At 37.2% G+C, this 26562-nt stretch overlaps 1 protein-coding gene across 1 annotated transcript in view; it reads right to left on the bottom strand.

The window, feature by feature from the left end:
• Positions 1–4599: 4599 nt before the first annotated feature.
• SNTG2 (syntrophin gamma 2) overlaps positions 4600–26562 on the bottom strand; it is a 286578-nt gene continuing 264615 nt past the window's right edge. Inside the window, exons 15-17 of the mRNA XM_087775769.1 lie at positions 21585–21677; positions 16728–16838; positions 4600–4766 (exon numbers count right to left, since the gene is read on the bottom strand). Of these exons, the coding sequence (XP_087631895.1) occupies positions 4635–4766; positions 16728–16838; positions 21585–21677 (336 nt within the window). The 3' untranslated portion in view covers positions 4600–4634. The remainder of the gene's footprint in view (positions 4767–16727; positions 16839–21584; positions 21678–26562) is intronic.

Raw genomic sequence — 26562 nt, 5'->3', positions numbered from 1 at the left:
CAGTGCTTTGGTCCATTTCCCATGCACTGGAAAGAAGGACAGAAGTCACCACTGACTTCTCTTTGCCTCTCACGAGGGCATGGAGGAAAGGGTTTTCTTTCTAACATTTACCCTCTCTGCCCTTAGAAGCTTACTGGAGAACACGGGCAAACTATATTAAACCAAAAATCAACCGCAGCAGTCAACAAAAAGCAGAAAAATTGCATTGCCATTACACACACCCCATTTTGAACACTGTGATACAGGAGATATTCAAGTGGGTGGGGAGGTCTGATAAAATACTGACAGTATTTTAGTAGAAGCATTTATGGAAATCTACTTAAAAAGAAGTTCAGGCATTTTTAAATACTGCTTATGCCACTACAAAGATCAGATACACATTAAAGATTTTGTGGAAAAGGCATGCCTTGTCTGAAGTTACTTATGAATTAATGTAGTTCAGATATAAGACAGGATTTTAGATTTATGGTTGCAAAGTTTGCCAGAGCTTAGCCCTACCCCCAAAAAATATTCCTGTTTAAGCTTCAGGCCTACTGGCTCAAGGGTGGAAATCACTTTGAAATACTTTTTCTAAGATCCTAGTGTGAAAAGAATTAAGTCAGCTTTCCAGAACTTGAGCTTTGAATCAGCACAGCCTCAGTATTATAATTCTATGCTTTATGATTATAAGCAAAAATAAAATTAAATAATATAGGTCAGATACAATGGGTGAGGCCCTGCCCCCACTGAAGTCAATGAGACTCTCTGGCAGCATCTAAATTTATAACTAAAATTGTCAGGGCCTGTTTTCTATCCCTGAGGCCACCTGGCAGGGTCTGGCCACATCCCCTCTATTAAACACTCGGGTGTTTTAAACAGGGTAGCACAACCAAGCCACTCACTGGGAACAGACCTGAGCTGACTCTAGCTTGACTGTGCACAGGATTTTTTCTGCAGATTTTAATCACTGTAGAGCAAAGAATGCCAGAAACTATTTCAACAAATCAACAGTATGATTCAAGTCCAGTGCTCAAGCCCATGCTGTACCGCTCCTTAATGTATGTCACTGATGACCCTTGCTCTGATTTATATCAATGGGATTACTCATTTGCTCAAACTCATGTTTGCAAATGAGATCATTTTTAGTCTTTTAACCAAGTTTTGAGTTTAAATTAAAGACGTAAAGATAATCTGGATATATAGAAATTATCCTGTTTTTACTCTGTTTCTACTCATGAGTGGCTATCTTGATTTTGTGATGGTGCACAATTTCCTAACTCTGTGTTTATATGCTTCTTTCCTCAGCCGACTGTTCATGGCTCTGCTGTAGCAAACGCCTCTCTCCTCCTACCCCTTGTTCAATTCTGGTACGACTTTGTCTCCCTAGAAAAAATAAAGGAAAACTATTCACAAATGAATAACGAAGTAGTAAGACTAAAGCTTAATATATCACAAGTACATAACAAACCATACTAAAATTTGTTTTCTGTTTTGATTAGCAATTAAATATTTGGCATTCCAGCTGCCCAGTCACCATAAAACAACTGTCCTCTGCCTCAGTGTGCAATTCCTGAGGGGTGACTGTGGAAGGTACCTACCCACCAGCAGATCTATTTACCATTTGTGAATCCTACTATTTTGAGGTCTTTAGAGAGCTGAAAAGCAGTGCAAATACTCAAGACCTTTGACAGGGAAAAAATATATGCATGTTAGTTGACACACAGTCTGAAGGCAATGATAAAATGCTTTACTGACAATAAAAAAATGTAATAAATGAACATAAACAACCAAACAAATTGGAAGCACAACATTTTCACATATGAGGTGTATGTTACCCTGTTAAGAGAATTACAAAGAAATGCAAGGTGCTATGCAAGTCCTACATAACCTATATAACAGCTGAGTAACTAGCAGTCTGTTAGCTGTTCCCAGGCTCTGGCAACTTCCTCAGAAGGCTGGCCTTTAGTCCCTGCCTCGAGACTGTTGCAGAATGTGAAAGGGAGGAAAAAGCAAGTGAGCTAACAACGATCTTCAGGATCCTTGCTAAAAGTATGTCTGGAGAATAATTTCTAAAATACAACCCTAAAATCCAGAGGGTGAATTTATAAGAAATTTTTCTCTTAATATTCCTTGAGATTGATTTGGACGTATCAGAAGAAAACTACTGTCTTGCAAAAATGGTAGAGAACATAGCTCACCAAAAGACTAAGAGAATTTAGAAATTCCATGAAACAAATAACAAAATTACTTCAAATCAGTATCAGCAACTTCATACAAAAATTCTGAAGGTGGCTAATGAAAATGTGCATATCCAGCTGCTCTTGAAAAAAAAGGAAATTAATAATCCTTATTTTGAATTACAAAAGTTTTTGATAGAAATGAAAGATTATTTAATAAACTAAGCTTAATGTCTTTTAAGTTTTTATTTACAGTATTTGGAGAGATATGCTGTATTTTTAATCACGATACTTAAAACATTAAGTCTAGAGGCCTCACTGTAGTACCAGTTCAGTACTAGCTGGTACAGTTTTCTACTGTTCCATGTTAGTGTTGAACTTTGTATATGAGAAAAGAGCAGAACACAAAATTGAAGGAATTCCATCATTCTTCATCCTACAGACACTCTGACACTTACAATAGTTCATGCTAATAACTGAGAATCGATTTTAAGAAAGGTATTCTAATTTTAATGCTATAATTTGTGAATGCTAAAATCTCAATAAATATAAGGAGCTGAAAATGAAATGGAAAGCTGAAAATTAAATGAAACATTTTGAATAAAAGCATGTTTGACAAACACAATTTTTTGATTGATTTTTTGGAAAAAATATAATATAAAATTGCGATGATATTTGTTAAAAAAATACCATAATGGCTACAAACATTTATTTACAATTAATAAAACTATTTCTCATCATCTTTGCTAAATATTGTTTTAACAGGAGTTAGCGTTCCTACTATGCCTCCTAGCAAACAACATTAGACTGTAAACAACACTGGAATTGCAAACAGAGTCCCTACTATTCAAATGAATTTCTCTATGGATAACACTTGGCAACAGGTAATCCTTAGGTAGGATCAAATCACCTACTTTAGGCACTATATTTGTGCCTAAGAGTTAGGTGGACAGATAAGCATCCATTTCAAGTAAGTGCCTGAGGCCCCATTGCAGTCTGCCAAGACAGCTAACTACCTTAAGACCTGAGAGGGGGAATGTCTCTGACTAAATTCAAGCACTGAAGTTATGTAAAAACACTCCTCACCTGAGAGCTTTTAAAAGCACCTACCTCTTTTCCTTAGGATACAGTAACTTTAGGCTTTTACTTTAGCAGAACACTTTACTAGACTCCTAAAATTTAGGGAGGACTGATGAATTAGCTCCATATCCATTGCATCTATTTAGGATATTCTTCTTGCTTGATTTTTTGATTGTTTTATTTTCTTGGAAAAAAAACATTGCCTGACGTTGCCTCAAAACTGCACTTGAGAACAACTGAGACTTCTATCCCAGAAACCTGCAATATTTGGTATTACTTACAGGGAATATGCCCTAAGATTAAAATGTCTTCATTTTATATAATTTTTCAATAGCAAGATGTATTATCTGTGCATATAAGAAGATGATTTCAGCAGTAAGGTTAGGAATATATCAAAAGTAGAACCATATTATTTCCTTAGCAAGGACACAACTCACTTTGCTTGTGTATAAGTCAGGGTTAGAGCTGTAGGAAAAAAAAAAGGTAGATGGCCCAGAAAACTCTTTATGTTTTGTTATGTTCACACTATACTGGGAGCACCCTCCTCCGAACAAAACAGTTATTAAAGAAGCTGTTCTCAACCATACAGAGCATCACATCAAAGGATAGCGTCAAGGCAATCTATGAATGAATAAATGAATGATTCATGGAAGCTTTATTAATAGATAAGAAAACCCTATGGCAAGTTTTCTAAAACTGAGTGCCTACAGTTAGGCTCCTTAGCAGACTCTAAAGCTCTTCAGTTGATCTACCACGATATTTAAATACATACATAACATCGTGCATACACTGGGGCTACTTAATATGCTTAGAGTCAAGTGTGTGCTGAAGTCTTTTCCTCGATCTGAAATAGAGTACTTAGTGTTTTGCCAGAGCTAAACTCTCAGGCCTCAAAAGAACTGGACCACGGAACTATTATTTTTCAAACATACCAAAGCAAGATAAAAGTTCAATTCCTATGGCAGTTGTCTTCAATAATTAGTTCTTTTCTACAGTGAAGGCTGTAGAAATTGTCTATGTGCCAGCACTTTTCAAAACAGACTTGGACGCCAAATTTTGGACAAACACTTTTCAAATGTTATTCCACGTTTCTATGTAATATGGGGCAGTATGTATGACCATGAAAGCAGAAATCAAAATGACATCACAAATAGTATTGAATGAGTATTTGCTCAGAATTTTATATTAATGCTGAAGATGACAAACTGATTCAGTTTGACTTAATATTTGTTAACTCATAGATTCAAAATGTTTAACGAATTGTGAAAACTCTTACCGTTACAGATAACACAACTATAGACTTCTTATAAAATCACAAAATTGCAATATTGTGCATGAAATAACTACTTTCTTTAAGAAAATAATTTATTTTCCATAGTGACAACATATAATCTGGTATCAGTTACTGTACATATATTTTCTTGCAATGCTCTGACTGTCTATGAATACTGGATCCACAGATGCCACTTTTGCTGCTATAAAGGAGTGAATACAGTGTAAAACTGCCGTCAGATCCTGAAATTCTAGTTCCTGAAAGAGGAAGTTAGAGAGAAAAAAAAGAAGAGAAAATGTGAATTCGTATTCAGGTTTATAGACATTTTATATAAATACAGAACGGACTAGTCAGCAAAGAACAATGGACTTTAAATGAAAATTTGAATCTTTATAGGGAACTGTAAAGTTAAAAGTGTTAAAAGATGTGTATCTGTACCTCATTCACTGGCAGTGCTGCCTGTCATTTCAGTTTTCACTCAGTGCTACTTTATTGTTTACATTTCACTCAGTTTGGACAATGAAAGCGTTCAATTTGCAAGAACATTCAAATACTGCAACACATTTTAAAATACTTGATAAGTTAAGGATATTTGGGGATGATGCGGTATCAAGTCACAGCCGGGGAGGGTGAGGAGGACACATACTTTGGCAGCCTCTGAAGGACAGTCAGCTAAGCAAGCTGGGAGGCCAGAGGCAGAGTGGGAGCTAAGGTAAAGTCACACCACAGCCTGCATTTAGAAATATGGCTGGGTTTGAAATTCATATGCCCTAATTCACAAAGGCAGAGTTACTCCTAACCAGTTCTCAAATTCCCTTGACTTTTTGTAACATATTTCATCTTCTGTGTACAAGTTACATTTCTTTTTCCCAGTCTCCCCAGACAGAAATGGAGTGATATTGTGACACAATGACAACAAATATAATAAACATGTTCAATTAACATGATACTACTATTTGTAAAGTAGCTGGTTATTGACATGCAGCTGGTAAATATATTGTGGGGACATTTGGGACAGTTTTTGGTTTGGGCAAAAGATATTTGTTTTCAACAGTGTGTTGGCTACATAGTAGTTTATCGAGGCACACTCCGTATGCTTGCCTTCAAACAAAAAGTAAAGCGCTGGACTTCCGCTTTTCCTATCACAGTATTTTATGGTATCTTCTCAACAACATTGCCTCAAACAGAATATTTGGAATTCAAGGTTACTGTTCCAGAAAAACTCACCATCACACCATTTTGCTATCAAAGGTCATGTATTTACTACGCAGGAGTGGTTTCACTACTAATGAATGTCTTAAATTGTTCCCTAGTATTTGTGGGGCATGATTTTGTGACCCTATATTGGGCATAACTGGGAAGTTCTTGGTAGTGAGGGGAGCTGCAGGGCGGCCTCTGTGAGAAGAGGCCGGGGCTGCCCCGTGCCGGACACAGCCGGTTCCAGCCGGCTCCAACCGACCCACCGCAGGGCACGGCTGAGCCCCGCGGCCACGGTGGGGGCGCCTCGGAGAAAACACATTGAAGAAAGGGCAGTAAATTCCCCAAAAAAAGCAACAAGGCCAGTGCAGTAAGAGGTGCTCTATGGCAGAGCAGGTAACACCCCCAAAGGGATCACAGCCCATGGAGGAGCCATGCTGCAGCAGAGAAAATGAGTAAGAAGCAAGGATCAGCAAAGGAAAAGAGAAACAAGGAGTGGCAGAAAGAAACCATTACACCCTGACAATATTTGAGGGCTCTACTTCACAATGATGAGATTCTACTGATTTTTTAAAAAAATTGTGCACAGTTTCTTTACTGCCTCAGGCACATACAGCTTATTGGCTCAGGGATGTTATTTCCCACTAAGCAAATTTATTATTCTCAGAAAAATGTAATTTTGTGTTACCATCTACTCTCTCCAGCTTAAGGTGACAATAAGCAATATTACTGGACAATAAGAGTAATAGAATGATATTCAACACAGTCCCAAGAAACGCTCTTCCCGTGGTGTAACAGGCCTTACAAATGTCTTTATCCTCTATGAAACACCCACAAAAACTACAGGTACTACAGATACGGTAGCCTTGGAACAGAGAAGGTTTTGGCCGCAAGCTGTCCTCCTTATAGTGCTTGCTCAGTGCTCACAGAAGCCTAAGAGAACAATGCTTTCAGGCCCTAGGTCCTGCAAAGAATATGTAAGCAGAGGTTTTTAGATGCATATCACAATTTGTCTTGGGTGGGTCATCATCAGACAAACAAATTTTAACTCCTTCCAGAACCTGGAAACATAAGTTCTCAATTAAACAGCTTTAAGAATGTGTTAGCATAAATGAAATAACTCTCCCCTCCCTTCAAAAATTCTTCTCTGAAATTACTGGCTGGTTTTCCTACAACTTTCCAAGAAAAAATAGCTGAACTCAGAAACAATGCATAGCCATTTTTGATGCCAACAGTTGAAGTAATAAGCAATTTAAAACAGATTATTATAATTTGATATCTAATACAAATTACAAACTGACACTTCCAAGATTATAAAAGAATAGCAAACACAATACACTCCTAATCAAAAATATAGGGGCGTAAACCAATATAACTGATAAGCGGAATGTGCTATTCATTATCATTCATACCTAGTTAAATAAGGAGAAAATAACGTAACAATGAGGGCAGAGGCAAAACTCTCTCAAACTTCTGCTTTTGTATACTTGCTAGTCAACAAATTAAGAAATAATTATCCTAAAAGAAGAATAATCTCTTGAGAACTTGTATCAAACTAAGCACTTAGGTAACTGGCATTTCGTTGCTGAAGTAATGATTTGGGCCTCATACTGATCTTGTTGTGAAAAAAAAAAGAAGCGTGAATGTTGGTTAAAATCCGTTGAGGAATTTAAGTCCATGTGATCTTTATTCTGATTATTTGGGGCACAAAATTCTTGCTTTTTCTATTTTGATTGATAGTTATGGAGCAAGTATGGGAATAAGTTTCTTAAAACATATTTTATTGACAGTAGATGTCTACTGTAAATATTAATATGAAATTAATATAAACACTTTCAGGAAAAAAATTGTGTCATTATTTAACTCTTATTGTCTATTTTATAAAACTAAAATGAAGTACACACTCATGGTTATTAATGAAATACAACTCAATATGAAATAATACAGGCCTCAGTATTTCAGTTCTTGGCTCAAGTCAAAGGTTTACATCTCCTGAATTACCATCTTTAAAAACGATAGATTCTAAAATATAAAACCACTCACATTAATGTTAGATTTGCTCCAAAATCAACTGAAGTCATCCAACAATTTCATCTCAGGTTCTGACATTCAACACACTGACTGAATGCAGCCAAACGAACTGGGAGAAGAGCGCCCTTCACAAAGCTTTGCATTTCTCTGCTCTCGCTTTATGCACTTCTAATCTACACATGTTTATCAAGATAAGCAATCAGAGGTAACCTAACACTAATCCTGTAGGCAGGATTTCAGATTGCTCTAACAATGTTATGTGAAGAGTTCTGGGATAAGAAAAGAGCAAAGACAGGAATGTCTCATCACTGGGAGTCAGTTCTTCCCAGTGCCCCTACTGCAGAGTATTCTTTGTTTCTATCAGAGTTCAGTGTATGGATCAAACTGCAGTAGTCCCTCTTGTGTATCTGAGAGAAGTTTTCTAATCTGTTGTGAATAACTTTTTGAATACTAATAATAAACTCTTATTTCTATAAAAGATAACCTACATACAGTTGAAAGAGAAGCAGTATTGCAAAACCTATGCTTTATTGTGAAGACAATACTGTATTTTCTCCAGTTAATACTGCAGGTCCCTCAGTCAGGGGGATTATTTTCAAGACTGGTGCTAGTTTTGAAAGCTGTTATAGAGCTGGATAGCCAAATAGGTGGCACGTAACCACTCCCCATGCAGTTTACGAGCTGGTTTGATTCCTTCTGCTCTCTCATGTCTTCAGTATTTTATGTTAGGTTATCTGTGGGGGAGAGCAATCATTTGGGGTCATAGAAGAGGAGCAGAGCTCTGTAGGTGTCCTCTTGCAGGGCACAGTTAGATGTAGTCAGCTATGGTGGTATGAGAGAGGTGGGGTTCACCTGAGGCCTCATGCACCAGAAACTCGCAGAAATGCAGCTAATCACAGTAGTATTCGACACAGGAGACCACAAATGGGGGTGAGGTTGTGGTGCTTTGTGTTTGATGTCTGCACTGGCTCCCTTGACAATCCTGAAGCTGGCTAGTCAGGCACAGATGTTGTGGAATAGTCACGTATATCCAAAGCAGAAGTTGGGGTACAGATTTGTGCAGGCTCAGGATAGAGGTTGCCCAGACAACTGGTGTTCTGGTGGTGGATGCATGCAGATTATAACACGGAAAGGGGAAGAGGACTGGGGGTTAGTCCAGAAATACGGATTTGGTAAAAGATAGGGATGGCCTTCTGGCTTGGGGAAATGTGGATGTTACATAGTCAGAGGACATGGAGACAATGTGTCTCTCAGCAAGTGACCACCTGGAATATGGTTTTTAAGGTGCAATTTAGCCTCTTCAGGTTTAGAATGTAATGTGAATTTTTCCTAGAAAATAATACCAATGTCACTTCTTTCAAACAAATGCATTGCTCTGCTAATTTATTTTTCTTTTTTTTTTTTTTAAGTAACATTTCTCTCCATACCCAGCCAGGCAAATGACTAACTGATCATTTTATTTGCTCTGTATTATCTAATACCACCCTTCTGCTTGCTTGCCTTATCTGTGATTGCTGCTTTTTTTCTTTAATTAAGATTGTCAGTTTATTTTAGGTGTATTTAGAAGAATCTGTGCATGTCTAATATTTCAATAACCAAAGCTATTTCAGTTTACTATATGTATCCTAATAAACGGATTAAGTACAACAAAGGCACTAGAAGGAAGACAGCAAGAGAAGAACATAAAAGGTTGGATTAAAACAGTGGGAGGACAAGACTGCAAAACTGCCTGCTGGTACTGAGAATATAAAAAATGTGCACACTGCACTGACCTTGATCACTATATGTGCACAGCCAAGTAAGAAAAATATATGTTCTTGTTTCATCCACCCACCTATGAGAGCTGGATTTATTACATATCATAAAGAGCTTGACAGGCCTGTTGCATCATTACCACACACACACTTAATGTTATTGATTACTTCCGAGAGCTGTTAAATCACTATTTGAACAAGACATGAGCCTGTATCACATAAAAGGCAGATAATGGAGACACTGACAGATAGTGTTATTGTGCCCTGCGCATTTCATGACTTCTTTAAGGACATTGGTAAGCCTCAGTGTTTATTAGTTGTTGACAAGAGCACAACTATTACTGCTGTATTCTTCAGCATATTATTTCAATCAGATTAAAATTATAACCATAACTTTTGTAAAAAAAGAACCGATAAAGATATCTAGGTTTTAGCTCCAGTCCACATGGAAGTCAAAATGAGAGAGGAAATTCTAAATTCGGTTCTATATCTCAGCAACTATACCAGGGCTTGGTTGCCATATCATGGTTGAGAAGAACAATTATATTAGTATTGCACAGCTTGTTAAGACTGTTATAAACAGGCAAAGATAAATTATAACAGAATCATAGAATCATTAAGGTTGGAAAAGACCTTTAAGATCATTAAGTCCAACCGTCAACCTAGCACTGCCAAGTCCACCACTAAACCATGTCCTTAAGCACCACATCTACATGTCTTTTAAATACCTCCAGAGATGGGGACTCAACCACTTCCCTGGCCAGCCTGTTCCAATGCTTGACCACCCTCTCGGTGAAGAAGTTTTTCCTAATGTCTAACCTAAACCTCCCCTGGCGCAGCTTGAGGCCATTTCCTCTCGTTCTATCACTCATTACTAGGGAGAAGAGACTGACCCCCACCTCACTACAACCTCCTTTCAGGTAGTTGTAGAGAGCAATAAGGTCTCCCCTCAGCCTCCTTTTCTCCAGGCTAAACAACGCCAGTTCCCTCAGCCACTCCTCATAAGACTTGTGCTCTAGACCCTTCACCAACTTCGTTGCCCTTCTTTGGACACTCTCCAGCACCTCAATGTCCTTCTTGGAGTGAGGGGCCCAAACCTGAACACAGTATTTGAGGTGGGGCCTCACCAGTGCCGAGTACAGTGGCATGATCACTTCCCTAGTCCTGCTGGCCACACTGTTTCTGATACTATTTCAGCTATGGTATAAAAGCTTCTTCAGCTATAAACTTTTATTTGGCCTCCTCTTTGTGAATATCATTTGCACAAAGAGCAGAAGGATAAGCTAAAATGGTGCTCTTACCCTGCAAGCATAAGAACCAGATCTATGATGCCAACATTCAGTGCCAGATGAACTGCAACTCTATCTATCAATTGTACTTAAGTCTTTTAACAGCATTCTACAGGGATTTGGAAGAGTCAGATGGCTTTTCACTTTCAGCTTGAGTGATTCCAAATGCCACTGTCTACTGCTAAATCTGGAACACTTTTAAATGTTGCATTGGCAGATGCAAAGTTTGCTAATGCACAAGAAACCCATCTGAAAAGTTGTTCTGGAGATGCTTGTCTAGGAGCAGCCAACTAAATTCACCCATTCCAGCAAATATTAAAATACATTTCCAATAGTAATCAGACTGTCCAATACTGTCACACAGGCAAAATCTTAGCTCTTATCTACTATCATCTTGCAAATGTTTTTCAAGCTCTCAAGATGTTCAGTAGTAAACTGCCAGACTTCAGCAACAGAAGACCCATGTTAATAAAAATACAGAAGGGCTTGAGTCCTAGAATATACTTTATTGATGCTAGAGATTAATGTTGCTGTAAAGAGAGAGCTTTGCTTGCACTCTCCTTAATTTGCCCTATCTCTCAACAGTACCAATATGGAATAAATATCGTCTCAGATGAATACATTAAATCTGAAGAAAGAAATACGGTTGCTGACCTGTCCTTGATCACTCTCCTGAAGTTCTCCTGTTTTAAAGAGAGTAGGATTTACTGCAAAACTGCTGCAGAGTCTAATTGCAAAATCAGATCACATTGTACCACTGTACCACTGTGAAATTACAGAAGAGTTGAGGCTTCAAGTCAGTGAAGAAACAATACTGAATGCACTCGGATAAATATGCAGGACTCTTAAGTTATATGTGTAACAGACAAGAAATGCATGAGACCAGCAACATTTAGTTGAAGCTTCAATATGGCTCACAATAGTCTAGCAACACTATGATTTCTTTTCTTCCTTTCTTCAATGAAATATATGAGACCAAGTTAGTAAAAGAGCAAATGTAGTGAAGAAAGATAAATAAACTCTCTTTCCGTTCTTAGGGTGAATGAATTGTTAAAATATAATTCCATCTTTTCTTTTCCACATAGTATAAAAGGAACAAAAAACATAAGATGAGAAGAAAAGGGAAATGCTCAATTAAAATATGTTTGGAAAAAAAAAGTCTTATTTTCCAGGTAGCTACAGTTTATTTAAGGGAGATAAATCATCAGTACAATCCTGGAAGTATCACTCTTAATTTTTATTTTTTTTTAAAGCAACTTTGAAAATTCAGGGTGCATGGCATATAGGCTAAGAATACCTACTATTATTGAGATTAGTTGTAATTTCCCAGTACTGGATCCTGTGTTCAGGTACATAAGCTATATAAAACTTTGCCAAATACAAAATGTTTTGACTGATATTTACCATATCAGTTTTCCACAACAGATTACTTTTCAACAGAAAATTTTAGCAAAAATGGTTTACTCATTCCTGAGACTCTGAAATTTGGCAGGAAGATCAGTTTCGCATCAGGGGGTTGCTTTTTACTATTCCTGTTAAATCTGCTCGCATTTGTTCATTGGAAAATTTACTTGGAAAATTTATATTATATAAAGATAAAATTTTCACTGAGCATGCGCCAGCTTCAGACTTCCACCAGGTAAGAAATTAAAGAGGTGTGACTCTGGATCAGGCAAATTTGGGTATGTTATATTCTTCCATTTTACAAGAAAATGATGGAATCTACTTTTAGAATTTCTTTTTCAATCACTCTTAACTTTTTTTATGATAACTTAACTTAGGTGCTATTTACCAAAGTTATTTATGAGAACATCATGTGGGACTACGTTTAAGCCTTAATAAAGTCAAGGTAGATCACATATATTGTTTTCCTCCAGAGTAGTCAGCCTGTTATAAAATGGAATTGAGGCAATTTTGCTATAGTCTCTTCTCAGAAATCCACCTTGATGGTTTCCTATCACTTTCTTATTCTCTCTATAATTACAAATTATTTGTTTAATAACCTTGGTGTTTATTTAATAATCTTGTTATTTTTCTACTATCAAATTTAGGTTGACTGGTCTGTAAGTCTCTATGTCTTCCCTTGATTCCCTTTTTTTAAAAAAACAAAAAACCAAAAAAAGCTGCTCTGTTTTCTCTCTCTGTAATCTTGCCCATCTACTTGGACTTCTCAAACATAACTTTCACTAGCTCCTAAATACTGCAAAAACTAACATTTAAAAATATTTCAACCACCTTCCTTCCATATTCTGGTTTGCGTTTATAACTCCTTGATCTTACTTGTAAGGTGGGATGTAATTTCTTTTTTTTTTTTTTATAACTGGAGCAAATAAAAAAGCATATAACCTATCCTTCTAATTAGCTATTTGCTCAATTTCCACAGTAAACTATGAATTATTACTTGCCTTCATGCCTTCAGCTCTCTCCTACTACTATTCAGAGATTTTTTTTTTTCTTCGTTTTCATGTCTTTTTCTTAGTTGTAACTGTTAAGAAAAGACAAAAGCAAGCATCTTTTTGCATATGAACTTCTTATGTGTAAGAGGTGCATGTGTAGTCAACATGCTCCATCTGACTGAAGAGCACACAGGTTTAAGAGTCCCCCACAAAGGGACATGAAAAGGCATCTCCAGCTCAAAGAATTCCAAACTGATGATCCAAGGAAGAGTTGACCATACACACTACACATTAATGCCACAATCCAGGAATACATAATCAATGACTCTCCTTCCCCTTTCAAAATAGTTGCAGAGCTACTCCTTCATACAGATCCATTTACATGCTATGTAGCAATTTCAGAATTTTTAAGTTTCTCTTCTAAAAAATTAAGTCTGATTTCCTACAGAAACAAAGTAACGAAATCACATATGTGCATATGTGCAATTTTTGCCCTATTTGTCGAAGAGGTGGACACCTCAAAGGAGCTCAATTTCTAGAAGTGTGGCACAAGTTGTTGGCAGAGTTTGGGAGGTCCTGTTAGCACCCTGCAGGGAAGGGAAGGCAGGGAGAGCATTGTCCTTTCCTGCCTTGACCAGCAGCCGGGACAGGGGTCCCTTGGCCACCCATTATACATGGGTTAGCTGACCAGGTAATACACACATACCTACAAACCAGCTGCCACAGCTTTTTCCCCATTGTCAGGCTGGATAAAAATATGCTGGGATTTATTAGTAATATGAATGCATTGCAATGACTTCTGGGGGATTTCAAGGAGTCAAAGTGGAGTTATTACTGGAAGTATTAAAGGCAGGGAAGTACTGAAGTGGGAATCTATGAGGGGAAGTTGTAGGCAATATGAAGGACCTGAAGGAGAAACAACTGACAGGAATCTAGGCCTTATTAGCTCCTTTGAAAAGAAAATTTTTTAAATGGAAGAATGTATTGTTCTTCACCTAAAACTGAAGTGCACAGGAAGAAGCACTTGGCTTAAAATTTATAGAAGAAGAAACATCATCTCTAACTAGTCACCAAGATGCAAAAATAGAATTCCAAAATTTGATTTTTTTTGGCCAAGAATTTATAAGCATATAAAATTAGACTAATCCGGAAAATTCTTTTGCAACCTTAACTCTACTGTTTACTGCCAAGTGAACATAAGTCATCTGTATCAAGCTTTATTTCACATGTAGTGGCTCATTTACTCAGGAAAAATGAAACATCTATTATTTGATGACATTTTCTGTTTCTCGTTATTGGCTGCAATTCACGATACAGCACCATCTGGCTCTACGAAATCTCTTTCAGTACAATAAGCTGAGGCAGATACTATAGGTATTAGTGTTGGTTATTTCCTGACTAGTCTGTAATTCTGAAGTCTAAGAAACAAAACCATTTAAGTGGTGGGCATATACCTGAATATATATACTGCTTATATGAAGTGGAGAGGCTGCATATCTATATCCCAGTGCCATTTAATGTGAAATCCTAGTGGGTATACTGCACTGTGCAGAAGCAGTGATAAAAAGTATAGTCACTGAAGTCCTGGTAAATCCTCAGCTACTTTGTATCAGCCTTTCCTCTGGCCTTTAATGAGCTTTTCCTGGGCTCTTCCAACATTTACAACACATATGTACATTTAGGTATATACATACTTAGAATTCTGTATGAACTGATCACGTATCATCTTCCATCTGATAATTTCAAGGTACCTCACAAATATTCATGAAAATTTTGCCAATTACAAGCTGTTTTCGCTAGAGCTATGCAAAAGAATAATTTTTAATGTTTTAACAAATCTGTCTCCTGGACAAAATTTGCTGTAAAATTATCATTAGGATTCACTTTTGTCATTATTTTACAGACAATCAAATTTTCCTAAAAATGTTAACATTTACAGTTTTTCTATCTGAAGAGTAAAACACCGGTAAAACCAATTAAAAACAATTGAAGTGAGCACAGAAATAAAAATAAAATTAAATTAACCCCCCCCCCCAGATTATTTACCACAACAGACAGAAGAATAATCCAGTAGTGAAGCAATGGAATTCCATTGCAAGCAACACATGGATTATCTAATGATTTAATACACAGATTCAGAGATTCAGATTATGGTTGTTGAACCAGTATAATCTTCCTGTCTGACCTGGAACAAGTTATGTGAGCTCTCTGCAACAAATGAACGCATATAGAATGATGATAGGAGTCCTTTTCTGTCTCCAAGGAGTACTGTGAGAAATGAAGTGGAAATGACCTGCTACTATAGTCAAGTTATTGTAGTATTGTACTGTTTGTAACAGATATTATTATAATATCTTTTACTGTAGAGCCAACAGACAAGTCAGGTTAAGTTTGCTGATGAAATACTGAATAATTTACTAATACAGATGTACAAAGAAAGATATACTGCATTTTTTGTAACTTTATGATAAACAAGGAAGGTTAGAGATTTTCTTACTACTTTTTTTAAACATTAGAAGGATAGGTTATATATAACTTTTGTGTATGGTCACTATACAAAAGTATCGCTTTATAAGTGACTTTAACCTATACAACTTGAAGTAAGAGTATTTGAAAATTTTCACAGATTTTCAGATATTTTACTGTTGTTTTCATTGGATTTTGTCCAGCAATTCCCAGTCGAACCTCACTCTTACCTTCCTCTTCTCTGTCATATCACATCAAACTTCTCCTCATTCTTTTTAAAACTGCATGATTGAAAAATTATCCTTTTTTTTATTTATTCAGCATCAAGCTTGGGATCACGGGGCAGTATCAGCGCAGATTAAGGCATTACAGCCAAACCTCCAGATGATGATACAAACTACAATCCTGAATTAGAAACTGCTGAAGTTCAGTTGGGAATCTGAATTCTAAGTTTCACTGTTTTATTTGATGATTGCTAGAGGGAAAAAAAAGAGACACCAGTAATATCTCATCTATAGTAGTGACTGGATGTCTCCACAGCTTAATTCTGGATCATGCAAAGCACTGAGTGCTCTTAATTCACAGTAGAACCAATAGGTGTCAGGAATTGCTTGGCCTCTTACAAGAATATTCCCTTTTTTAAGCTAAAAAATGTTACACAATCTTGTGTTTTATTGGTAAACCTTAAGCACATATTTGCTTAAAATTTTAAGTCTACTATATAGCAGCTTAAAAATGTATTTAGCATTTAAATAATTTTATTTTTCCTTTATACTTTTTAAAAGCAGTTTTTAGATATTATATCTATTATAGGTTTGCTAAGTAACTTCACAGAAACCATCTTTCTGAAACAGTAAAACACCATGATAACACAACTCAGTAACAGGCTTGTACAAATAGTATAATAAATCTATAGATACTACATCACTTCCATTTATTGTAGAGTTTCTAGAGAATAGGAAAAAAAAGATAAACTATGATGTGGAGTTCACCATATGCATGTGTAGTAGGAAATGTAATTTTTGATGCTTTGATAGTAATTCCATTTCATTTTTTACTAAACTGAGAAAGAGGATGATGCTTACCTTTGTCTCAATTTGTTTGGTGTCTAGATTCTGAAAAAGCAGCTTTACTCTTGTTTTCCCATCATCTGAAGAGCCTTTGAGCTGAGAGAATTTAAACCTCCACAGCACGTTCTAAAGAGAAAGAAATGTGATTAAGAACTCTGCTACACACTCTTACCTAGAACTATAGATGGATGATCAATGTGTATGTATTAAGATAAAGCATTACGGCAGTAAACATAGCGTATGATAACAGGCTGGTTGCAGAGCAAATAAAATCAACAGCTCCGTATCATATGTGAAAGCAAAAGATGCAATATTAATATTCACTAATTAAACAATTATTTAGAAATTCTCTGAAATGTAAATCTTTCAGTTGCCTACATATTATCAAAATTCACGGCAAAAGCTTAATTCTAGAAAGATTCATCAGGATATTTGTATCAGTTTCACTGTGAACACAATTCCGTATCTTATCTTGATCTTTCATATTTCAGCTGGCTCATCCGCATATCATAGATAATAATGTCTTACACAGATGTTGCAAAGCTGAATTTACTGATGTGTGTAATGTGGTTTGAAATCCTCAGATAAAATAAGCTATAGAAATGCAAAAATGTTATTATTGAATGTAGTCTCGCAAACCACAACAATATGTTCTACATTACATAGTTGTTCGTAAAATATACAAGAATTCTAGGCTTCTTGGTCTCCTACAGGTTTATGCATGGCATCTTAACTAGTGTTGACAAGTCCTAGATTGACAGGTATGTTTTAATAGTTATGGAGATACTTTTTAAAACAAATATTGGGAAATTATTTTTGAAACCAATGTAATTTTCCATATTTATTTGAATGTTTTCTATTGATCACCTGAAAATGTATAAGTTTAAAAAAACACAAGGTAACAACTTGCATACGGACTTCTTGCTGATGTTTCCTTAATGCCTATACATTAATGAAAATTCTATGCACACATTGAAATGTGATTCAGTCCCTGGACACTGCTAAGGAAACAATCTAAATACTTTGAAGGCTATTTCAAAAGCACACACAGAATAAAGTTTGCTGTGTTCCATTTTCTGATATACCTCATTGCAAAATATTATTTTCATGTACACCAGTGCTACCAGTGGTCTTCAGAACCCTACTCATAGTTTGAAAGGGAATGCCCTATCAATAAAAAAGTGTTTACAGGAGGCACAAAAAGCCTGATTCCATCTCCTGGTTCCCTGCAGACATAAACATCATTGACTTCTTAGACAAATATAACAGGTGAAGAAAAACCCAACTATGCTACAGCATTGTGATGGTGCTTAAACTTTACATTCATGAACAGATTTTAACTGGGTCCAGAGGGCCTAATTAGACCACCTGAAAAGTATTCAAAGCTTAAATGAGTTTGGATCTAAATAGGAGAGATGAATGTTCGTTATATAATATAACTGCTAGAGTGGAGATGAAGCAAGAACTTAGCAACAATTTAGCATTAATAGGCATTGCCAGAGTCATCATCTCTCTCAACAGTTGACACTGAGTGGAAAAGAAGAGAAGTAGATGGCTCTGGAAGGTGGAAGAAAATGCACACTTTGGGATCCCTTTGTCTTGGATGAGCGGCTGGAGGCACAGGATGGGGAAGATGAACCAATGAAGCCAACAAGATAAAAAGAATCTCTAAGATCAGATATAAAGCAGCTGCAGGCCACAAGAGTATCTCTGTGATGGGCCCAAAATGGTAAAAGCTGAATGAGTTAAGCCTATGATGACCCTGGGACAGAACATGTAGGAAATGAAGTAATTCTTTCAAATAAGTTTAAGAATCCCCTAAAACTGTTCTAGTAAAGAGTTTTCTAAAAGATGCTTAAACCCCTTGTGTTGGGTTTCCATGGCAAGGTTTTGGTAGCGGGGGGCTACAGGGGTGGCTTCAGTGAGAAGCTGCTAGAAGCTTCCCCCATGTCCGATAGAGCCAATGCCAGCCGGCTCCAAGATGGACCCATGCTGGCTAAAGCTGAGCCAATCAGCGACAGTGGTAGCGCCTCTAGGATAACATATTTAAGAAGGGAGAAAAAAAAGACCAAACTGTGGTGGAACAGCAGCCAGAGAGAGGAGTGAGAATATGTGAGAGGAGCAACTCTGCAGACACCAAGGTCAGTGAAGAAGGAGGGGGGGCAGGTGCTCCAGGTGCTGGAGCAGAGATTCCTCCGCAGCTCCTGGTGAAGACCATGGTGAGACAGGCTGTCCCCCTGCAGCCCATGGAGGTCCATGGTGGAGCAAATATTCACCCTGCAGCCCGTGGAGGACCCCACGCTGGAGCAGGTGGATGTGCCTGAAGGAAGCTGTGACCCTGTGGGAAGCCTGCACTGGAGCAGGCTCCTGGCAGGACCTGTGGACCCATGGAGAGAGGAGCCCACACTGGAGCAGGTTTGCTGGCAGGACTTGTGAACTCGCAGGGGACCCACGCTGGAGCAGTCTGTTCCTGAAGGACTGCACCCTGTGGAAGGGACCCATGCTGGAGCAGTTTGTGAAGAACCGCAGCCTGTGGTAAGGACAAACATTGGAGATGTTCATGGAGGACTGTCTCTTGTGGGAGGGACCCCACGCTGGAGCAGGGGAAGAGTGTGAGGAGTCCTCCCCCTGAGGAGGAAGGAGTGGCAGAGACAATGTGTGATGAACTCACCACAACCCCCATTCCCTGTCCCCCTGTGCTGCTGTGGGGGAGGAGGCAGAGAAAATCTACCTAGTGAAGTTGAGCCTGGGAAGAAGGGAGGGGTAGGGGGAAGTTGATTTAAGATTTGGGGTTTTTCTCTCATTACCCTACTCTGATTTGATTGGTAATAAATTAAACTGATTTCCCCAAGTCGAGTCTGTTTTGCCCATGACAGTAACTGGTGAGTGATCTCCCTGTCCTTATCTCGATCCATGAGCCTTTCGTTGTATTTTTCTCCCCCGTGTCCAGCTAAGAAGGGGAGTAATAGAGCAGCTTTGGTGGGCACCTGGCATCCAGCCAGGGTCAACCCACCACCCTCCTAAGCAAACATTCTTACACTTTTTATTTCATCATTTGTAATAAGAAGGCCCTTTTAATATTATTTTCCAGACTGTAAAAAAGAACATTTTTTAATGAGTACATGAGCTGGTTGCCCAAAATTTGAAATCCAGGCTTAGAGTCATAGAGCAGACGTGCGACTGGCCTTTACTTTAATAAGCCTGTATGAACACCTGCTGTGGTGTAAGAGCATTCTTTGCATCAATAGGTGACTTGAATTTGAAATTCATTATCTCAAAGAAAAAATAAATTTTTCAGCAAAATTGCTGTGTCCCTAATGAACTGTTAATTGCTTGACCATTTCAATGATCTATTCAGTGCTGGTAGGAAATATTCCGAAAAAGCTATGAGTATGGGGCAACACAGTCAACTCCAGCTGACAATTATGGGAAGTAAGATGAACTGCAGAAGCCACCCATTACTGCCTCACTCAGGCTTGAGGATGCAGAGGACATCTCCATCTCTCACACAGATGAACAATAAATGTACTTGAGCTCTCTAGAATTTTTAGTTTAACAACAGAATCAATCTATCTGATGGTATTCTGTATTTCTGCTTAGCTATGCAACAAAGGTTGATCTAAATCCTCCTCATCATCGATACTGAAAGTAGGTACTGTGTCTCAAAGTCCTATCAATAGAGAAGTTTATAATTTTAAAGGTGGCAGTCCACCCAATCAGTCTTCACATTTAAAAGAAACATTTTCTATAGTCTAAACTAATGAGATTACTTTCTATATTTAGCATGTGGCTACACACAAAATGTGTACAATTGTGCAAAAAGCACAATTTCAGAATGCAGTATCACTTGAGGCAGAGAAAGGTATGCAAATGTATTTCCTGAAATTCTATGTTGCCTCATAGGATAGCACACTTAATGCAATTAGTCTAAATTTTCAAATAACAATGATCTTGGTCATCATTTATCTGCACAAAGATTCAAATAAACTTGTGCATTTTGGCCGCAAAACTCAAAAATACCAACACACAAAAACTAGATCCTGTGTCAATATTTCAAAATGAAGTATGTTTCCTCTTAACTCAGAATGACTGACTGAATTTCTTTAATATATATTTAGAAAACCTTTCAGTTTGGAGTTCTAGACCATATTTCAGAGGACAGACCTTCTACTGTACAGCTCTATTAATGTAGAAACATTTTTTGTATGTACGTTTACTTCTACTGGCAAACAAATGTATAAATCCATTTTGAATAATTTAAATTAAAGTATCAGTAAATTATATATAAAATAGTAGAATTATAGACAGGGCTTGGAAGTTGGCATGTATCATAAACCATCCCCTGTAGGCACTTTATATATAGCCACTGTTTTGCAAGATAAGTGAATTTAATCTTATAGATTATGACTTTAATATGCATTTGCCCTTGTTCTGTTTATTTTAGACATGGCCTAAATTTCTTATGATGGAAGAATAATTAATTCTACTTTATATCTGTAGCTTCAAAACAAATTGAATCAGGTGACACTTCATTTTTTTCGTAACTGGTAATCTTTTAGAAATCTTGAAGCTTCTTCATTATAAGAAACCAAGTTCTCTGCTAAATATAACCCTCCTTTGCTTTTATTACTTGAAAAGGAAATTACTTTTTTTATATCTTTCTCCAAAATTTATATTTACATGCTAAGGCACAACTATAATTGTCCCCTTCAAGTCCCAAACTGACTACATTTCAGTAGTGCTATGTAAATAAAAAGTACAGTACGTTTGAGGAAGAAATACCCGACATCACCATAAAAAATTATGGTTATGGATATCTTCAATAACAGTAAAATAAAACAGAGTTATGCTTTCTTTTCTTTTTCCTCTTACCTTTGTTTTACTGTCAAAACAGGTAAATCCCAGAGCAAAGTCAACTGTGAAACACAGGGTATCCCCTTGCCAACTGCACATATACGTTTTAGACTGGAAAAAAGAAGTATGATTTTTGAGAGAATAACCATCATCGTCATTTATCATATAAAAGTAATATTTTACATAGTTTTTTGTGTGGAAGACACTCAGCTGGCAACACTGGTACTGCTTTATATTATTACATTTTAAAACTGTCAAAAAAATCTGACCGTAAGTCACTATCAGATCTGTCAGCTAGACATTAACTGGAGGTCTTCTATATTTCAAGTCACCCTTCCACAAAATAAATACCATATTCTTGGAAAACATCCGTTACAAAATCCAACACAGAACAAACAAAGCCAAATCTGACTATTTCAAACTTTTGGAAAAATGTGTAGACTGACCTATTAATGACTTCTGACATCATTTCCAGCAAATGTGCAGGTAACAGTGCCTAAATGTTTAGTCATGGCAATTGAATTATGAAAAAGGTACCTGTCTACTTGACTTCTCCATCTGATTTACACTTTGTAGACAGTCTTTTTTATTTTGCAACATTTTTTCATTTGTAAACTCGGGTGACATGCCAGTGCAGCACTGTCTAAGTTAATGTTAGTTAATGGAATTTAATAATAAGAACTAATAACTATCACTCATTAGTTAGCACTGGTGCTTGCTAGACAATGTTATATATACACCAATTCTTTGATCACCTTTCAGGTTAGAAAGAAAAAAACTGTTTTATTAACAAAACCCAGAAGTTCTGTTTAAAATTCTGAATAAGCTTTACGGTAAAAAGTCAATTATCATTCTTCTTTACATGTGCTTTTAAGTCTAGCTAACTTGGGTATATGATGGATTCTGAAAGCACATGGAAAAAGCTTCTACTACTGATGTAATATGAAACAGTTTGATGACGTTCACCATTCACAGTTAATGGCAAAAAGCCCATTGCCTTCAGCATGACTAGAGATCAGATCCTGTCTCCAGCCTTTCCTTGCCTCACCTGAGCAGACAATTTTAAAATTATACCCTTGTGCCTTATGAAATCTTTGATTTTTTTTTTTTCCAAGGGAGCATTACATTTTCTCATATGTCATAAACTGCAATGTTGCCTCACGCTTAGACATCTGTTTACATGCAATTTTTGTATTTGGATAGTTTATTTAAATTCCAAAAAATGGTTTTAACACAAGAATGGCCTAGAGGAGATTGAAAGCATTAATAAACTTAAGCTGAAAATTGTCCTTTTAATATTTTTAGAAGATTTTTAGTATAATCTAAAACTTCTGCATTTAGTAATTGTAAAGGTTTCCTCATTCCACTATTAATAAAAATATTTAGAGTTATACTAAAATAAGCATTTCTGAGTTACAGATATGACATTTTTTAAAGGATTTTGAAAGGGCTGGGAATGAAATTAATTTATTAGTACAGATTAGTATTATAATCAGCTCAACAATGACAGAGATGTATATTACTTCTGAATAAATTATTTTGCTCATTGGTGTTCAAAGATCAGGTTATTTGGCATTTAAAAAGATTTCAATGATTGATATTCAATTAGAACGACATTTAAATATCCCTATATTTTATTCAGTAATTATAAGGTGGCATTAAGCACCAGTCATATCTTATTCTCCATTATTTTCCAATTAAAAAGGTTATACTAGCTGAGCTCTGACTCAGCAAAGCAATTTTTAAAACATATCAAATTAGACTCCCCCAATGGGTAAGCATCTAATTGCTCAGCCACAAATGGTGAATGCTAAAATGAACTATGCACAAATAATTAGCCTGGAGTATTTTACAGATATTCAATATTTGCAAATAATGGAACTGGTTTGGAAATTATTCGCAGACAAGTACTAGAGACAAACAGAATATGCTGCATTTTCACTGTGATAAACATTACAAATAGATATATAAGGTTTATACTTACAAAACACACTAATAGCATTTTCTTTACAACAGAATTAGTTTGGATTTTGCCGTATAAATATAAAAGCCTGACTACAGCACTTCCTCACTGACTTTGTACAGGTTCTCAGACAGCTCTGTGATAAGGACCCCCATCTCCACTCATTAACACTAGTACAGAGCACTATCCCTTTTCATTCTTGCCTTTGGAATAAGCTTCCTGTACACTTGCAATTGTGTGATCAGCTTTGGTTATTTACAGCAATTCTTTACATGGAAGTTTAACATAAGAAATCTAGGCTTAGCTGTCTTCTACTGAATTTTGCAGAAAATAAAATAGAACTGTATATTAGCCAGCTTGAGAATTCACAGCTTAAGCAACAGAGAGGAAAAGAATAGGTTATTTAAAAAAACCTTCCTTACCGATTGGAAATGAGATTTTTCTGGGCTCAGGTCTAATACTAGCTTGTCACAAAACACTTGGGGATTGCAAGCAGAAGTAGATGAGAATCTACAAGGTTATCAACCTTAAGATATACATTAAAATATTATCCAATCATACAGCTATACCCTAATAGCCACATTAATTTACATAGCTCATACATATATGAAAATTCAAAACATTAGCAAATGTGGTACAGTGACCATCTTTGGCTTGCCCTGCTCCAGACAAGATGTGCAAGTTTTTCCAGCTCTAACCTTGGCGACTCTGAACATTATGGGGATGTAGACTGGGAGTTTAAGCCTGATGAGATTCTTTAGTCAAAGTATTAAGAATTTAGCTGTCAAAAGGAAGGCCTCATGCCTGAACTGCAATAGTTAAGAAAATTATAGTGTACCTCCTAAATCAATTATTTAATGTTTTCCACACAATGGTGAAATGATCTGTAGAATAATTATTTGTAACAAAAGACAACTACAAAACTCTTATCTGTGTAATGATTCAGGTATCAGTATCTCAATGCATAAACCTTTAACTTGTGAAAAGGTCATTAATTTGATAATATCACTGTCCAAATAGCGGAAGAACAGTGTTTCTGACTCATTTATAGAAAGAATTTCTTATGCCTCCTGTTCCTATTCAGAAACATGGCACTGGTCTTTCTTTGGCACTGGTATCTGTCCTCCCAGACCTTGAGAGAGCTTAATAGTTACAATGACTACACATATAATGACTACACATATACACAATGACTACATGAGTCCACACGGTTGGACTCGATGATCTCAGAGGTCTTTTCCAGCCTTAATGATTCTATGATTCTATGATATACGCTCACTACCTTTCCCATAGACATAGAGATCTCCCAGAAATAATTCAGCTTTGATCTATCTTCCTCCTTTAACAGACTGTCTCAGGATCCTGGAGCTCCTGCCCTCCCAATGGCGGGTTCCATTGGAGCTATTCTGCAGAACCAATGGATATTCCAGTTGCTGCTTTGGGCAGACTTATGGTGGCCAGCATGACACCGCCATGCTAGCACTGCACTGTAAATGTAGGCAGTATCACACAATAGTAATATCTTTATGCACTAATTAGAATTATTTCACATACTGGCAATACCAGTCTTCAGCAGTCCTGAGCACATGTACCCTCTGCCTATCTTGTCCATGCCTCCACACTAGGTCCCCTTCACCAGAGTAGCTCATGTGAGAGTGAGCAAGCCTCTTTGCTCAAAAAGCAGAAGGGGAAGATTGAAAGCAGGTCACAGCGTTTCCTTCTTGCTAATGAAATCCCTGTGTCTCCTCAGCAAATCGCTGATACAAAGCCCAACTCTTGTCTGTGCATGAACTGCAGGGGACTGAGATTCCTGGAGGGGAGTAGGGAGGCTGGGCAGGGCAGAGAGCTAGGAAAAGAGAGTCCTGGAAGCTAAATGATGGGAAAAGAAGGCCTGCATCTAGGAGCAGGAGGTGTCAGTGAGCATGTGTAAGCACCCTTCTACTGCAGCCTTCAGAATGAAATTAAGTCCCTACATTTACTCCAAGGGCAAGATTTCAGCCCTCTAACAAGATCGCAGCAGTTGGTCAGTATTTTGTCTCTCACTCGCATCTACAAAACTTTGACACTTCCATCCCAGCATGATCCTACAGTTAACTAATATTGTGAGGCTTGCGGAACTTAGTCCTTTTTTTTTTCTTTTTGTCACTATCCACATAAATTAATATCTTCCATGACTATGCACACATCTTGGAATCCACAGAAGGTAACTAGCATTGGAGGCTTGGGTTAATTACCTCTTAATGGAAAAAACAGAAAGGCTTCTTTCATGCTTATCTTCCATCAGTTTTTACAACAGGGAGAGGACAAAAGACAGGTTGCTTCAGTACTCTAAATCAAAGACCGATGTAGGATTCTGTCTAACAACTAGAAGAGAAATATGCTCAATGACAGGCCAATTCATTTCAAACCCAGCTTTGAAGATCATCAGTTACGATGACTCTTTCCCTCAGAAGGAGGGAATGTGTTTGTGAACAGATTTGCTAACCTAACAAGAAAGGGCTTTAAACTTGGTTCATGGGTGTTAGGTACCCAAGTTAAGAGGTGAGAAAATACTAAAACTGGAGAATGAATGCATGGGAAAAGACTACAAGAGGGACTTTCTTATTTCCACTCAGAGTAGAGGGCATAAATATACCTCAACTATTTGTACAGTGAGAGCCTGGGCAACAAACAGAAAGGGGGACCATTTCATGTGTAGTCACTGCCCTATGACATGGCTGAAAGCACAAAGAATTGGTGGGTAATAGGCACCATCGCAGCCCAGACACAGGCTGCTTAGGAAGGAGAGACAAGGAAGAAACAGAGGACCTCTCCTCTTCTTGAGTTGCCTTCTATGTGTAGGGGTCCTTGGCCACACAGAGGTGTAGTATGAAGCCAGAGGGAAGCAGGCACGCCTGCCAGATCAGAGGCCTTTTGATTTCAGCACAGACATGTGGGTATTCCAGGGAGGCTGAATTTGCCTAAGTTCTCTCATAGGTGTCCAATGTAGTATCTCTGGATTTTTTTTTTTAAGACGTACAATCTTTTAATGTT

Source organism: Nipponia nippon, unplaced genomic scaffold (genome assembly GCF_047370975.1).
Source record: "Nipponia nippon isolate SJK-2023a ecotype South Korea unplaced genomic scaffold, ASM4737097v1 scaffold_4, whole genome shotgun sequence".
Lineage (NCBI taxonomy): Eukaryota > Metazoa > Chordata > Aves > Pelecaniformes > Threskiornithidae > Nipponia > Nipponia nippon.
This window is presented reverse-complemented; position numbering and strand designations above follow the sequence as displayed.